This window comes from Pagrus major, chromosome 8 (assembly GCF_040436345.1).
Source record: "Pagrus major chromosome 8, Pma_NU_1.0".
NCBI lineage: Eukaryota > Metazoa > Chordata > Actinopteri > Spariformes > Sparidae > Pagrus > Pagrus major.
In genome coordinates this window covers 10,117,421-10,134,014 of record NC_133222.1, presented here as the reverse complement: position 1 = coordinate 10,134,014, position 16,594 = coordinate 10,117,421, and the positions used below count along the sequence as shown (strand labels likewise).

General features: G+C 40.6%; 2 protein-coding genes across 2 annotated transcripts in view; one reads left to right on the top strand and one right to left on the bottom strand.

The window, feature by feature from the left end:
• The window catches only part of st8sia2 (ST8 alpha-N-acetyl-neuraminide alpha-2,8-sialyltransferase 2), a 13,194-nt gene extending 3,314 nt beyond the window's left edge, over positions 1 to 9,880 (top strand). Inside the window, exons 3-6 of the mRNA XM_073472209.1 lie at positions 834 to 974; positions 1,069 to 1,326; positions 4,080 to 4,373; positions 7,520 to 9,880. Of these exons, the coding sequence (XP_073328310.1) occupies positions 834 to 974; positions 1,069 to 1,326; positions 4,080 to 4,373; positions 7,520 to 7,832 (1,006 nt within the window). The 3' untranslated portion in view covers positions 7,833 to 9,880. The remainder of the gene's footprint in view (positions 1 to 833; positions 975 to 1,068; positions 1,327 to 4,079; positions 4,374 to 7,519) is intronic.
• A 788-nt stretch (positions 9,881 to 10,668) lies between these two features.
• Positions 10,669 to 16,160, bottom strand: fam174b (family with sequence similarity 174 member B). The gene is made up of 3 exons (XM_073472210.1): positions 15,574 to 16,160; positions 14,728 to 14,859; positions 10,669 to 13,216 (listed from the first exon to the last, which is right to left on the bottom strand). Exons 1-3 carry the CDS (start codon positions 15,852 to 15,854, stop codon positions 13,213 to 13,215), a joined length of 417 nt encoding a protein of 138 aa, XP_073328311.1. The 5' UTR covers positions 15,855 to 16,160; the 3' UTR covers positions 10,669 to 13,212.
• Positions 16,161 to 16,594: the final 434 nt, after the last annotated feature.

Here is a 16,594-nt window from a genome sequence, read left to right as displayed (position 1 = left end):
TTAATCTATAACATTCCCTGACATTTTATGTTTTTGTTGGTATTGACTTTATCTTCGCACGTAAAATCTTCCTATACACTGTAATCAAGCCAACTGAGATATCGTTGGTCGATGTTGGCCTATCACAGATAATGTATATCAGTATCTATATATGTATATATGTATATATATATATGTATATATATATATATATATATATGTATGTATATATATATATATGTATATGTATATATGTATATATATATATATATATATATGTATATATATATATATATATATATATATATATATATATATATATATATATATATGTATATATATATATATATATATGTATATATATATATATATGTATATATGTATATACTTTTTACAGAGCATAATGCAGAAAAAGATGTTTGTGGTAGTTTATAATCATTAAACTGTAAATTATCTGGCCCCTGTTACATGCCTAAGTGTTTGAAAACCACATTTTAGGGATCATTGCAAAAATGTGTGTTGATGCGCTCCCAAAACAACAGTATCAGTTGGACTCCATGGAAAAACAGGAGAAGAATAAAGTAGCATAAAAATAGTCAAGCTTTTGTTACTACCACCACTGTTTGTATAACCCCAAAGCACAAATTAGTCTCAGATCTTAACAATCTTAATCTTAACAATATTTGACACCTTCTATTCTCAGACCTCTGACTCAGATCGGAGAAACTCCAAACACAAAACAAACTTTAATTGGGGGGGGAAAAGAAGAAGTTCACACAATGATACGTGGAGCAAATAACAAAGCTTTTCTTTCTTAAGGATCAACACTAACACCTCTTTTCCTTCCCATTTAGAAAGGCTGCAGCTCACGCAGATCCAACTGCTTCGACAAGACCGAGCAAAGGAATAAAACGTCTCGGTCCAAGCTACAATAACACTGCCAAGCTCTCCTCGAGCAACTGGACCTTCAACAAGACCCTCTCCAACCTCATCAGGCACACTCACCGCTCTCCACAATTTAGCTCGATATTTTCACACAAGACCAGGCAGAGTCTTTTATAACTGTAGTGCATATTTTCTTTTCTGCAGGAAGAATATTCTCAGATTTCTTGATCCAGAGAGAGACATCTCTATCCTGAAGGGCACGCTGAAGCCGGGAGATATCATCCACTATGTGTTTGATCGCCACAGCACCACAAACATCTCTGAGAATCTCTACCGTCTTCTGCCAACTGTATCCCCCATGAAGAACCAACATCACAGGCGCTGTGCCATTGTGGGAAACTCCGGGATCTTGCTGAACAGCAGCTGTGGACCCGAGATCGACTCTCACGACTTTGTTATCAGGTATTATTCTTTTGCCCGCGGAAACGGCACAAGTGATTACAGTGCTGGAAGCATTTCCACTTGAAATAAATTATGAAACATGCGAGTTAAAGTGGACCGTTATTGAAATGGAATAGCACATTAGTTTCAGTTTTAGGTTTATCTCACTTTACTGCAATTCTTTCTCTTTCTCCCGGTTCTCGGTTTTAATTCAGGTTTAGAGGCAGCGCTCACACAGCTGGAAATATATTAATTGCATGTTTGAAAAAGCTGTCAAAGCTTTTTCAGTGATTTAAAGTTGGGAACGAGCTGGCAGACTGCGAGCAATTAAACGCATGATTATACATTAAATTGACATTTTGAAAAGCTTTTTTCGCGTTCGGCAGAAACACACTGTGCTCGTTTGAGAAACGCCGACTCTCTCAGGGGTCCCCGCTCTCATTTACCGGAGGATTGCGTTTGTGGAGCCATCGGGCCGGCTCTGTTTTGTGTTTGGGAGTCGCTGAGCGGGGTTATTTATCACTATTCATACTCGTCATAAATCTGGCTGGGGTCATATTGTAATGCAAAAAAAAAAAGACATTCTTGTTGGGATTCTGTGTACAGCGAGGAGCGATCGAAGCAAACGTGCACTAAATGCTGAGGATCCACTGTTAGAAACATCCTCTCATAAATCAATGGCGTTAATGTTGATGTATAAATGGAGCAGGAAGTAGCTGTCTGTGGCGGCACCTCATTGAGCTGATTGATCGATAGCTGAACGGGGCCCTCAGAATCCGTGTATGTCCCTTTTTTTCTCCTTTTCATTCTGAAGTTGATCCTATTGTCTGTGTGGCTTGTCTTTTCTAAGTGCCGCCATGTAATGCTGATGAGGAAGAAGAGGTCATGAATTGTAGACTCCGGCAGCATGATAATAATGCCCGGGCAGGGCGGTAATGGCTGGCTGAAGGCAGACAACAGGGAATGTGGCATTTTGAGAAGCTGAGGAATTTGCTCGGGTATTCACGTATCAGATAGGGAGATAATGTCTCAGCTAAATATAGATCTCTGCCCTACACTCTGTTTCCACAAAAGTAGGTTGACAGTGTTTGGGGTACTATTATCAGATGATTTCAGCTCAGTGATATGATAATATAATGGAGCTGTCATAGTATTGACAGCAACCGCTGAGCTCTGCTCAGTGACAATGTCTATCAGATTCACAATTTTTCAGATAAAATGAGGAATAACGTTTTATTTTGCTTCTTCTTAACTAAACAAACCGTTAAAAACAAACATCGGATTATCTGAAAAGCTGATGTTGTGCAGCTACACCGTGTGTGTGTGTTATTACAAAAAAAAAGCCGTCCTGTGTGTCTTTCCCTGCCATATTGTTTAGAGACTAGAGATGCGTCACCATGAAGATAATTACCGCCTTTTGTGTGTGTGTTTTCTGGCATTTATTTAGAGGCCAGGGTTAACATTGATTAACAAAATGCCATCCTCTGCTTTTTCTGCAGAACTTACCTTGTATTTTCTGCTTTATTTCACTCCTGCTAGAAATTTCTGCAAGGGAATGTAGTTTGACGAGCTTGAGGACACGGACAGATGGGTGATAAATTCAAGAAAGAAAACAAAATTATAGTGTCTGAGTAAAAGTGTCGGGCCAACAAGACCTGCCAGAACAGTTTCAGTGCTCGGTGGAGTATAGTCGAGTTATTGGTGCCACTGAAAGTTACAAAATTTAGTAAAGATGTTTGAAAAAGTAGTTCATATTATTGTAAAGTTTACGTTTTTAGCTCTCATTTAAGCTCACTTGAGAGTCTGGTAACTGTGAGGAACACAGCATATAAACTGCACTGATGTTCCTGTCTGGTGTTGAAGTATCCGCATTAACGGCTCCCCGATAACTTATTCAGACGTTTGTTTTACTTTGTCATACCACTTTTTTTGTGTTACCACTGACATGGACGGAGCTTCACGGTCTGAAAAGTGAAGCCAACGCAAAAGTGCCTCAAAACTGCGCTCCTTCTAATGGCCAGCAGGGGGCAAATCCACCGGTTGCAAAAAGAAGTCTGATTGTATGTAAGCTAATGAGAAAATGGCTAGTTTGAAGTCTTCTTCAACACAGCATGATGTTAATTTTGGATATTATAGCTCCCTAGCTCCACTGTCTCATCCACATATGGTCGCTACGAGCTCCGAAAAACCCCAAAACAAGATGGTGATGTCCGTAATGCCAGACCTGAAGCTTTAAAATGGTACTCAATGAACTAATGGGTGACATCACGGTAAGTCTACATTGGGTGCTGCCAACCAGGAGAAAAAGTAACTAATAGGCTGAACACTCACAAAGTTTCCTATCAGATTTGTTAAATTAAGTCTTGACAACAGCCCACTACATGCAGAGATATTTTGGGTTCTTCCTACCTCAGTGTATTCAAAAGAAGAAAGTGCGAAGGGATGTGGGATGTCATCACTTTATTAGTCACTAAATCTAAAAAAGGGAGAGGAAAACTTGTGGGAGAATTAGGAGTGTTAACTATGTGATGGACCCCTCCGAAGAACTATTCATGTAAAACTCTAAACACTGGATTCAATTTTGTTAATATCGCCAAATATCACCAGGTTGATGAAGGTTCTCAAAAACTCAAAACGGCAAATAAAACCCTTCGGAAGAGAAAATGAAAGAGAAGTTCAGAACAATAGACCAAGACACAGTGATTAAAAGATATTTGTCTATAGAAAATAATTTCTTATATGAAATTGATCGACCTGTGCCTGCTTGTCCTCAGGTGTAACCTGGCACCAGTGGAGGACTACTATCGTGACGTGGGGTGGCGGACCAACTTGGTGACCATGAACCCTTCGGTGGTCCAGCGGGCCTTCCAGGACCTGGTAACCGAAGAGTGGAGGGATCGGTTCTTGCAGCGTCTTCAAAGCCTCAGCGGTAGTGTGCTGTGGATCCCAGCCTTCATGGCCAAGGGGGGAGAGGAGCGCGTGGAGTGGGCCCTCCGTCTCATCCTGCTGCACACCGTGGATGTACGCACCGCCTTCCCCTCACTGCGGCTTCTCCACGCTGTCAGAGGGTAAGATGCAGCTGCTCCTGCTGTGCCGTCTCTCATAAGAACACCTGTGAGCAGCATAATCAAGGGGCTGGCAAACTCTAATCTGCAGCCCAGGTGGCTATTTTTACACAGAGCATTAAAGCTGATCACCAGTCAGAGCGAGAACGCGACTCTGATCTCGCTTCAGTCAGGGTGCACCTCGAGTCGTCTCACCAAATCTGTCTCGATTAAGCCTCAATCCGTCTTCGTTTGTTTGATTCGGTCTATTTTATCAGTCTATTTTCTGTTTGATTTGTGTGCGAGGATCTCTCTGAGATGTCTCTGTCGCTCTTAAACAAATACTCAAACATTTTGTGAAATGTGCTTCTTTGCATCTTGCAGAGGATGAGATGAGAAGATCAATACTATAGCCTAGTGTGTCAATCAAGAAGCAGGAGCCACGAGGCAATTAACTTCTGAAAAAAGGGGTTCAAAGCTAGCCGCGCTCCGTTCAAAAAAGTTACAAAATGTACCTCACAACACCTCTAAAGCTGACTAATTACCACATTTTGTTTAATCCACACTGTAACCATACTAGCAGCCTCATGAGGCTGTACTAAAGATGCTCTATAAAAACGGTGACGCATTAGGCCACAAGCTGGGCCAATGGTATGAAATGGTATAACTTACACGATACGATAGGAAAGGTGTAAATTATTCAACACACATCTTGAACACATGTATTAAACCCTGGATGGGGAGTTGCAGGCTTTTAAACTCTGTGTGGGAGTGTCCTTACAGAGTCGTTAAGGACACGTGTGAGCTCTGAGCCTTCACGTGGGTTGCTAGGGCTAGGTGAGCCTAGCCACATGAAGACCGGTTGGGTCAACGACCCACAAGTGGCCCTAATGACTCTGAAACTCAGAGCTCGCGCGTGTACTTAACGACTCTGTAAGGACACTCCCACACAGAGTTTAAAAGCCTGCAACTGACTAGACTGATGCACAGCTGTGCTTTTAGCTAATTGCCAATGTTAGCATGCTAACATGCTCACAATGACGAGCTAATATCCTAATGTTTTGCAGTATGGTTACCATAATCACCATTTAAGTTTAGTGTTTTAGCATGCTAACATTTGCTACGTAGCACTAACCACAGATTACAGCTGATGCTGGTGGGAATATTCTTACTTTTGCAGGTATTCGCTCATAAACTGAAGCACTGGACAAATTAAAATTCTGCCCTGAATTTATTCTAACGGGGAAGTCTGTACCAACTAACATTACAACCCATCCAGTAGCTGGTGAGACATTTCACTCAAAAACACGCAAATGTCAACATCACGGTGACAGAGCTACAGTCTCATTCAGTAGCTGTTGCACCAAAGTGGTGATTTTCGAGCCGGTCAAGTATCCTTTTTGCTTTTTGTCAAATACAGCCTCCGCTGCCTTCAGGCTTTTATAAAATCCCTCTCTGCAAATTTTTCTGCTGTCGTCGCCTCTCTCTCTCATCACAACCAGACTCTGCTCCGGGTCTTTCCTGCATTGTTCAAACCAGCCACCGCTGGTCGGTGACCAAAAATGTCATTTTGTATGCCCCAACTAACACTCGGTATTGCAGTGGGGTAAAACTGGGCCATGTAGTTTCACAGTCTGGAAGATCAGCGTTTTACAAGAGAAAATAATTAGCCAGAAATCTAGCTGGATAAGAAACACATACCTCTGTTCTTTTTATAGTGTTGTCTGATAAATGAACTTCTCTTTTTCTCAGTAAAGGCTGAATCTTAAATCCCCATCAGGTGCAGCAGAGGACAAAGCTCATATTCATACTCCACATCAGACCGTTTCACTGATAATTAGACCACCTCCTCTGCTTATTAAAATGCTTATCACCTGCTGTAGTGTTGAGTCGGACTGTAAACCTGCCCGCTGTTTGCCCTTCACGGCACATGAACAGCTTTAAATAGTACATCCTCTGCATCTCAACACGACCTTCCACACTAACCACAGAGTGCACAGCCGCAGGAGGCGGCGGGTAGCCCCGAGGCTGGAGAAATGGGCTAGTGACTGGAAAGGAAAATGAAGTTAGAGCAAGTGAACATCTGATCGGCTGCTCCTGGGACCAGCATGCGGTATCTCAATGTCATAGCAGCTCGTAGGTCACCGAAAGTTGAAGAATGCTATTGTGCAGAGGGGCGCCACTGTTGTGTTAAAGGTCTGCTGCGGTAAAAGAACATATAGTATGTGCTCAGCAAACGCACAAAAGGTAATTTAATCTGACATTCAGACTGCGAGGGGTGAGAAAGATAAGAAACGTACAGGAAAACGCTCTGACAATGTGCCGAGATGAATCCACTTTTCACAGTTTAGTTTCCATTATATCAGAAGTGTCTTTGTTAGAAACTGGACGAACAGAAAATCTTTGTCTCCTGTGCAGATGGCGGCACTGGTATCAAGAGAATGGCACTAAATTCAAGAAGTGTGAGCCAGTTTGTTGTGAATTGGAAATGTGTGGAATAATCTTGTTTCACTGTCTTAACAATAGGGCTGCAGGAAGAGAGAAATGTCAGAGAATGGTGGAAAAATGCCATTTTCTCGAGCCTGAAATGGCATCTCAAGATGGCTTATTATGTCCAGTAAACAGGGCAAAACACAATTGTATTCATTTTACAATTATATAAAACAGAGAGGAGCAGCAAGGCTTCATATCAGAGAAGCAGGAACCAGAGAGCGCTTAGTGTTTTTGCTTTATAAATGACAAATAACTGGCTTTAGTTAAAGAGTCAGATTTTCAGACTTTTAGACTAAATGGCTTGTTAAGAGGGTGGGTTATTTGCCGTTCATCCACTGAGCAAAAAGAAGAAGAAAACAAAATGGTCACTTATTGATTTTCTGTGAGCAGAAGGCTCTTAAGGTGCAATTTGGTGGTCCACAACAGAGTAAACATGTCTGGCAGGCTCTACATTTTAACTTGTGTGACTGTTTTAGGATTCAGCCTCTCTCTGTGCGCTCCAGCATGCTGTATATCCGGCTTAATATCCAAACCCAGTGGGAGAATGGTCTTAGTGAATGAGATTATAAAAAACAGATCCAGAGACCTTGAACAGATTCTGTCTGTAGCTGTATTTCTAGTTTAGGAGACAATAACTGTGTCATCCAATGCAGCTAATCTGTGTCTTATTCCAACAGGTATTGGCTGACCAACAACGTCCACATCAAGCGGCCGACCACCGGCCTCCTCATGTACACGATGGCCACCCGCTTCTGCGAAGAGATCCACCTTTACGGCTTCTGGCCCTTCCCGCTCGACCCGCACAGCAAACCGGTCAAGTACCACTACTACGATACTCTGAAGTACGAGTACACATCCAGCTCCAGTCCTCACACCATGCCCCTGGAGTTCAGGACCCTGAGCACGTTGCACAGACAGGGGGCGCTCCGGCTCCACACTGGGACCTGCGATGTGGAGAGGAGGCCACAGACGGAGCTCCCGAGCAAATAGCTGAATGGGAGGGGTGATCTCCATGGAAACCACTGAGCAGACTCTGCACGGACAGTTTCTTGTTACTCTTTTATGAAACTTGAATTAACTTATTTTCAGTAATTTGGAATGAACGTTTTTCTATTCCGGGGCTCTTTTAGTGACTCGTTCTCACTGGTGTGTTTTAACTTTTAATGAGATTTCTACGGCGACCTTAAAAAGCAATGGTGCGACCCGTCTAGATCCCGTCATGTCCATCTGTTGGCCCTCAAAAAGCTGACTTTAAGCTCTCACACTCCATCGGGGGTTTCCAGTAATGGTTACAAGTGAAGCATTCAGAACACATATTTGTTTTTTCAATTAATGAGATGACACAAATTAATATCCCCACCTCATGGCACGAAAGGGCTCTGTTAATATTGTTTTAATTTAACCCAGCATGTCAAAGCATGAAGAGCTGCTGAATTAATGGCTGCTGTGAGTCACTGTTTGGGCCACAAGATGGAAGCACTTAATAATCAGGGAGAAGGAGGGTAAGAGAAAATGTAGGTCACCTGTTTAAATTAGTTTTTAATACGACAAACCCGTTTGATTGGGATGTTGGTGTAATGCTCGACCCGTGATTACACATTTTCCTTCTGATAGAGAACGTTTTATGCTTTTGTAGCTCCTTATAAAGCACCTTAACTGCTGTTCACAGTAAAACAGGTGATTCACAAGCAAAAATTCACTGAGTCCAGTCGACCAGAACTGCCACGTGATAAGGTTGGGTCACCTTGAGTGGAAGCACGCTGAATTGTATCCAGCCTCGGTGAAGATAAAGAAGGAGTGTACCAGCTGTTCACATAAGAATGTTTACACAGACTCTGCCGACAGTACACTCACTTTGCTAACTCAAAGAGCACCAGCCCTGTTTTTCTGCACAGACTGTGGTTACGTAGCGGTAGAAAAGAAGCTTCTAGTTTTTAATGAATGTATCGGTGATATTCTTACAAGTTCTGTGAGAAACGAGCCCCTTAACGTGCTTTAAATTAATTCCTCGTCACAGTTAACAACCATTTCAATGTACTGACGCTGATAACTTTGTTGCCTTTATTCGTTTGAGATAATGTACTCGTGTAGGTTGATGCAGATGTTTATAGATTTGATTGAAGCTGCCAGTAATTTGTGCCTATAAACAATACATTTAAATTGGACCTTTTACACGTCCAGACGTAAAAATGTTCAGGGTTTATCCAAGTTTTTCCTTCACAGGATGAGGAAAATGAAGCATTACATGATTGTTTAAAAGTGAGACTCGCTTCTGAAACCGTGATATGAGCTCAAAAAAAGGATTTGCCTAAAACGATGAAGTACTTTGATTACATCTACATTTAATCGTCAATGTCAAATTACATGCAAAGGGTTTTCTGTCATGTTCAGCCAAAGCAGATGTGTGATTTATCACTGGAGACATTTTATGTATGATACTTATACCAATAATAAGCACTTGAAGACTAAGTTGTTTAACCTATTCACATTGACACAATGTTATAGGAAGAATTATCATTAAATGTGAAACTTTACATTTGAACTTATGTAATAAAATTGGGAAATGTATATGTAATTAAAGTACTGGAAGTCAACGTTTAAGGCAAATCATTTCTTGAGTGTGGATAAACAACAATACAACTTAGCAAATGTGTAAGAAAAAACTGATTTTACTGGAGTTTTGTCAGGGAAGAAACTCATTATTGTGTTTTTTTTAACCGATTTGTCAAACCAAAACATCAGTTCAAAGGTGCACTATGTAGTTTTAGAAAATAAGTTCAGAAACTCAGAAAATGAGGGAATAATACAAACTCAGAAGAATTTTATATTTCCATAACTGAATAAACAAGTTGTTCTCAGAGGAAAATCAGGTCCCCAGAACACTGTTTGAAGCTAGAAAGGTGGCAGGCTCTGCCAAATATAAACAGTAAAACAGTATGAAATTCAGTTTATTCAGTCATGAAAGCAGAGACAGCTTGATTATTTAGTTTATCTAAGCGTGGAAAATCAATCGGTTAAGATTTTGTCTCTTCTGATTAAAGTTTGTTCCCAAACAACTACACAGTGCACCTTCAGTGATTGTTCGGATTATATTTGTGTACCGCCAAGCTCCAACTCAGTAAAAGTCCTGAGGTTGAAGAGTTTTTTAGTTTGTATTTTTTACTTCTGGGCTTTCAGTCAAACATTTTTGCGTATTTCTCCACAACAAAATGCCTCTTTGAATAAAAAAATTGCCCGAAGTATTTGGAATATTCAAAGAGCCTCTGCAGCTAAACAAGCAGCCTCTCATGTGCTTCCACTCATTTGTCCATGAAAGTGCTCTGTTTTGACAGAATGCGCCTGTTGACTTGCGTGTAGCACTACGCTGCCTGTTAAGAATAAACATGAAAGTTGTACCAGAGACGTCAGCAGTCTGAAGCAATGAAAGGTTTATTTGTTGAGGCTTGTCTGAGCTTGGCAAAAATAGCAACATTCTGTGACCAACACAATTAAGTTAATTAACCCAGAATCTGGAATTTGTCTCAGTTTAGATAACTTTCTACTGACATGTAGCTTCTGTGGGGACTGTGCTGTATAGTTTACCTTTTTTATCATGTATACTGTATGTTAACATGTTTTCCAGCCGACAGATGTTAGCTCTCTGCATGTTTGTCTTGTCTTGATACATACAACTTAAGCATATTTCAATCTTTGTATTTAAAAATATTCAGAATGACTTAACGACACTTAAATTGTGAGGTTATGACAAAGTGAATGTACTTTCCTGTGGCAAAAAGAAGATACACAAAAGACCAGAATGGAAAAAATAACACTTCCAGCCTCTCCCTTAAAAATGAGTTAACACTTCAAAGGAAGCAATTTTATTTCAGTAGTGTTTTTCAAAGAACATGGAAACTGAGGAAACAGCTGTGGGTACACATAACATCTCTGTGTCAAAAACCAAGCGGGGACTTGTTTTCAATAAACTTCCAAAAAACAGTGTGAACATTGAACTTTTTCTGGTTTAAATGTGGGACAGGGGTGATTAACTAGTCCTCGAATAGCTACCACAATGACTTTGATTCATTTTACAAGAGGAACTTTCTGCGGCGGATGATTCGGTGAAATCTAATAAAAGTCCAGCATTAGCGTCTGTAAATGAGCAGGCTTTTTCCACAATTTCACGCACGACTAAAGATAAAACAGAAGACGTTTGCCAGGATGAAAGAAGTTAACTGTAAAAGGGTCAAAATACTTGTGCGGAGGCACAAAAATGGATCTGTACAATCAGTGGAACATGACAAAACACTGACAGGAACAGAGGTCACAAAGTCTGCAGCCAGCAATCAAAAACATGGCTGAAAGTTTGATTCAACACATTCACACACACTCCCACATACCACTTGTAGATCTAACAGTGACGACAAATGTACCCAGTCCCCTGTGAATGGCAATAACAAAGAAAAATACACAATGTTCTTTCTCCTGGAAAGAAAATGTGGAATAGGTTGTACAAGATTGAACCGTGCAGTTAGTTTCTTTTTTTTTTTTTTCTGTTTGGCTGGAGGTCATTTGCAGACAGCTGCACCTGCAGGCTGTGGTGCACTATCAAATATCAGTCTGGATTAAAACAGAAGGTCACCTACGACACTCACATCTGGTGCAGAAAACTAATCTAGGTTTACTCTGCATTGTTGAAATGTTACTTTGATCACATTTAGATTGAGGACGGAGACGAGGAAGGTTTGAAAACCTTTTCTTTCATTTACTTTAAATCCGACTTTTGTATTAGTAATTTAGGACTTAAGATCTAATGGGCCGAGTCACGAGAGGATGTAGTATCAGGTAAAACCTCCATTTTAAAAAGGTGCACTATGTAGTTTTGGAAGAAAGTTAGAAATCAGAGGGGAAAGATCTTCATTGACTGATTTTTATGCCTAAACAAACTCTCATCGTTTTCATAAACGGGCCTTACAGGACAACACAGTTTCATACTGTTTTACTTTGTTTATATGTGGCGGACCCTGCCACCTTTCCAGCTTCAAACACAACAGCTAGTTTTCTTTTCCAAAACTAAATTGGGCCCCTTTAAACTCAAATTTCAAAACATTTCCATCAAAAGTCAAAGCCAGTAATGACTGTACTTAACGAACAATACACTGGACTTCGGTTTGGTTCTGGTTTGTCTCTTTGCATGCTAACCCTGCACTTAAAATACCAAAATTTAATTAATTGAGTGCCCAGGAAAATCATATTAGATGAGGAGGGCATAAATTATGTAACTGATCTCTTTCTAGCAGAATCTGTGGAACAGAGAAGCAACTGTTTAGGAAAAATGGCCATAAAAATGTGACATAACATTGTTTTCATTTAGAAAATAAGACACTGGGTTCATGTCGACTACTGTAACTAAATCACTGTTTAAACATCCTTCAGTGGTTACTTGATTAAATGCAGTCGTCACATGATTGAACACACCTGATCACAACAGATTACAGCATTCACATTCAGAGCAAACGGACATATTCCACAAACACCTCACAAATACGTCCTGACAATATTCTTTGAGCTTTTCATCAATATGAACCTTTGAAAACGTAAATCTTCAGCTGAGATAGCAGCAAAATAGGACTGTCTAAAACAACACACGGTAAAAAAATATACGCTTACTCCATACATGAGGACAGAAAGCCTTCAGTATATATGCACAATAAAGTGGTTAGTAGATAGAAATATATTTGGTATGAAAGTTTAGTTAAAAATATCAATTACTGTATATTATAGATAGATCCTTCAGATTGTGCACATTTTACATCTGAATAAAGTATTCTCTGCACAATATTATTTGTTAACATTTTATGCGTTAGATGATGGTCTTTAGTGGCCAGCCAGTATTTATTTAAAGATTACATATTCACTCCAATCACAAAGAGTGATTAATCCTGCATTTAAATACGGACAGAGTAGGCATTTTCTCCTCCTACTATGAACTCCCCAGCCCAACATACCGTCGCTCAAGTGTAAAAACTAAATGTAAATAACAAAAATGGTCACAAAGTGTAAAAAAACAAAAAACAAAACACGAGTTGTTATGAAGACAAGTCCCTAACAGCCTGATTACTGAACGACTTCGGAGGAAAGGTCACAGCATGAAGCATCCTGATTTAATATGAGGAAGAATCGGGCAGGTTATTTTGGGCCACATGATCAGTAAATCAGCAAAACAATGATATCTATGCGGCTCCAGTCCTTCAAACACGGATAAAAAGCCATGCACAAGCTGCGTATGAAGTTGCTGATTTTGGTCAGACTTGGCAACACAAAAAATAATCACTTGAGTTGTCTCGGGGGCAAAACAGGAGTTCTCAAATATTGATGTCCATGCTGGGATTCACCTGGAAAAAAAGGGAAAAAACACGGTTACTTCATTGAATTTCATGCGGTGTTACTGTCCACACGGCAACAAGGAAATATGTTCGCCTGCTGCTGAGTCCTGTCTTACTTGGAAGTCCAGAATGTCAGGTAAACAGGGCCTCATGCCTTCCTTTGAGGAAGTGGTTGTATGTTAAAGAACAATAGAAAGGACGGAAGGGTGAAACCTAATGTCAGCGCTGCCAGAGCTGAAAGTGTTTCTCTAAAGTAGCGTGTTTCTTCAGGCAGAGCAAGAAGTGCAAATACCTGTTTTAATGCACACTTTCACATAGTTATTCCTGTTAGGTCTGTGTGCTTTTGTACTGCGTCTCATTCAGGGTTCATTCAGCTTTTCAAGAGTAAAATATCAGCACTTTTCAAGCACTTTCAAGACTCCTGAAGCCTTTATCAGCTCAACTGTGAAAAATGCAACTGCGAAAAGTACATTTACAGAATTCCTTTATAGAGTTTTGGTTTCTATGAATGATTGTGTAGATACAACACCAGACTGTGTTGAAAAATCAAGCATTTCTCAAAGGAATATATCTGAATCAAGCATATCGCTAACCTTGAAAACATAACGGATAAATTAAAGGATTTTCCAAACTTGTAAGACTTTGTATGAACCCTCCTGACTGCTTCATATCAAAGTAAGAATTCTGGTTGAAAACATTCAAAAAGTCACTAAAATGATCGTCAGAATGTGAATTAATCGCAATTTTGACATTATGATTTCTGTGTCTGCTTAAGTTAGCATGCTAACCAGCTAGCCGCAGCTTGTTCCGGTGCTAGCGGTGTACACACTTATACTCGGCTGGTCCCCGAGCTACCAGTCGGAGCCGGGCAGCGTTTACTCTGGTGATATGCTTCCCCCCTATTGGTTTTGAGTATAGATTTGACAGGTAGACAGTTCCTACATATTGCATCTTTAAGTGGTAGACATTAGATATTTACTAAAATAAGTGAGAGACTGTTACAGCTTCTTTAGAAGCACAAGCTAGCATGTGCCTCCCTGCAAAGATAGATAGTCAAAACAGACTCACAAGGTGATTTACTTATAGGGAAATGAAGGTTAAACGGTTAATGACTACAATGGTGACAAGTAAGATAAGTTACAAACTGTAAGAGCAGCAAAATCAGGTCATTTTAAAGTACAAAAACACTAAAAATGGTTTAGATTTCTTTAAATCTGTTTGATAAAGTCAAACTCTGACAAAGAAAGACTAAAATTCTCATAGTCTTATACTGCGCTGATAAGATTCCTGTCACAATAAAAGGCCATAGTGTTCATTATCACGCTTTACTGTGGTCAGTAGCTGCGCTGTAACCATTTAGGGAGTTATACACAACTTTTTCAATGGGACTGAACCCACAGTTGTTCTCACTTGGCCAGCGGAAACAAAAGAAAAAGAAAAAGTTTGATTTGGCTTCAAAACACCATGAACATCTGCTGCATGAACCTCCCACCGCTTAAAGTAATTAAAAGAGAACAAACCTGTATTTGACATCAAAGAGGGTTGAGTCATCGTCTTCATCGTTCTCCTCATTAAGAGGGGCCATCTCTACGCGCTCCGCAGGTGTCGTTATGATGTCATATTTACGTGTTTTCCTGATCCGTCTGCCAGATCTGTGGGAAAAAAGGGAACCGGTGCCAGACATGAGACGACACAACAAACAGAATCAAATCATTTAAGGGCTGACTGGCTACACCACAACATCAGCTGTGAAGCCATTTTTAGTTCCTCCAGATGGCGAGGATTAGACTGGTAACAAATCTGAGGTTTTTGCAATCATATTAATGCTCAAACTGGCTGTAAGTAGAGTCATGACCGCCTAATGTTTTTACGCTGATGAAATCAACTCTGAAAAGGACAAACATAATTGTGTGATTACACCTGTTTTTCCCCCCAGTTTCGTGTCACTGTGGGCTCTGGGGACTTGTGACAGACACATTTTCACACTTTTCATGATATTTTACAGACAAAATGAAATCACTGACCGATTATTCAGCATTAAATGTATCATGATCTGCAGCCCTACAGATAAAAGATAAAATGCAGAGGTGCTGGTGATAAACTCCACAGTATATATCATCAATTAAATTAACTTGACTGTCACAAACACATAAGACAGACTAGAAACAGCAGGCTGCTTACTCAACTCCCTCTAGGAGCCTTATTATTAATAGGCCCCAGACCTTTTCTTTCCTCCAGGCAACCACATGCTCCTAATCGATTCATTCAACCAGGAAAGACTGCTGACATTTAAACGCATCACGACAGACCAGTACAGTAAAAAAATCTATACAGAGAAAACCAGCTCATGCATCAACCTGCCTTACCTGATCACTTTGATGACCAGGACTGTGATGAGAGCAGCTGTTAACACGCAGATGAAAATAACAATGTTTTTCAGAGTTGGCAGATGCGTCATGAGAGATGAAATCCGGGATCCCACGGCGGCATCTGTCACATTACCCGTCAGTCCATCCTCGCTGCTGATGATGGATGATGATGATGTTGAATTTAACTGCGTCGCGGGTGAAGGAAGAGTTTGTGGTACGCAGCTGACCCGCCAAAAAGCCGCAATAACGAAAGTTAAAACCAGACTGTAGGTCGCCATGGCTGCTGATGTGAGGAAAATGTAAGCAGAGGTTTTTTGTTCCTTCAGTAGTTTCTCTCCTGGAAAAACTGGGTGAAAATGCGACAGCAGCTGTCACATTATACAGAGAGGATCGGCTTTATCAGTGTCAGGCTCTGCTGTGAACACAGTGAAGAAAATGTGAGACGCAAATATCCATCTCTGTGCTCGTCTTCTCCCTCTTCTCCTCCTCACACTGGACTTCTGGGGGTCGTCACTTCGCAATTTGCCTCCAAAACGTGTTTCCCTGGAGGTGAGTTATGGCAATCCCTTCCTGATTGCATTAGGACTTGGTGTAGAGGGATGGGGATTATCCGCCTCCGGAAGAGCTCTGCAGGCTGGCCCGCTGCTCCCAGTGCTGAAGAGGAGCATTATGTGGGCTGGTGCTGCCTTCAGGGAGCCCTCGTACTTCCCGAACACCTACACACCTGATGTCACCAGAGGAAAGGATGTGGGCAGTTTCAGATGGAAGACATGGCAATACATAAATACTAATAAATAAGAATAATACCCGTTCATTTGCTAGTATAATGAGGTTATAGTCAGGACCGAAGCCAAGATTTGGGAAAAATACTGAGATTTGGAGTCCTTTATCCCTGGCATCTGGTATAGGATTTAAAAATATCATATATTTACTCATAAAGGCATGGATAACAGTATTATATGCTGTTATCATTATTATTAATTTATTAAAAATGTATTTTTGCATGCGTTCAAGCATA

Coding starts and splice junctions, on each gene's coding strand:
- fam174b (XM_073472210.1), bottom strand. CDS start 15,854: ATGGCGACCTACAGTCTGGTTTTAACTTTCGTTATTGCGGCTTTTTGG. Junction 14,860..15,573: donor CTGGTCATCAAAGTGATCAG/GTAAGGCAGGTT, acceptor TTTTTCCCACAG/ATCTGGCAGACGGATCAGGA.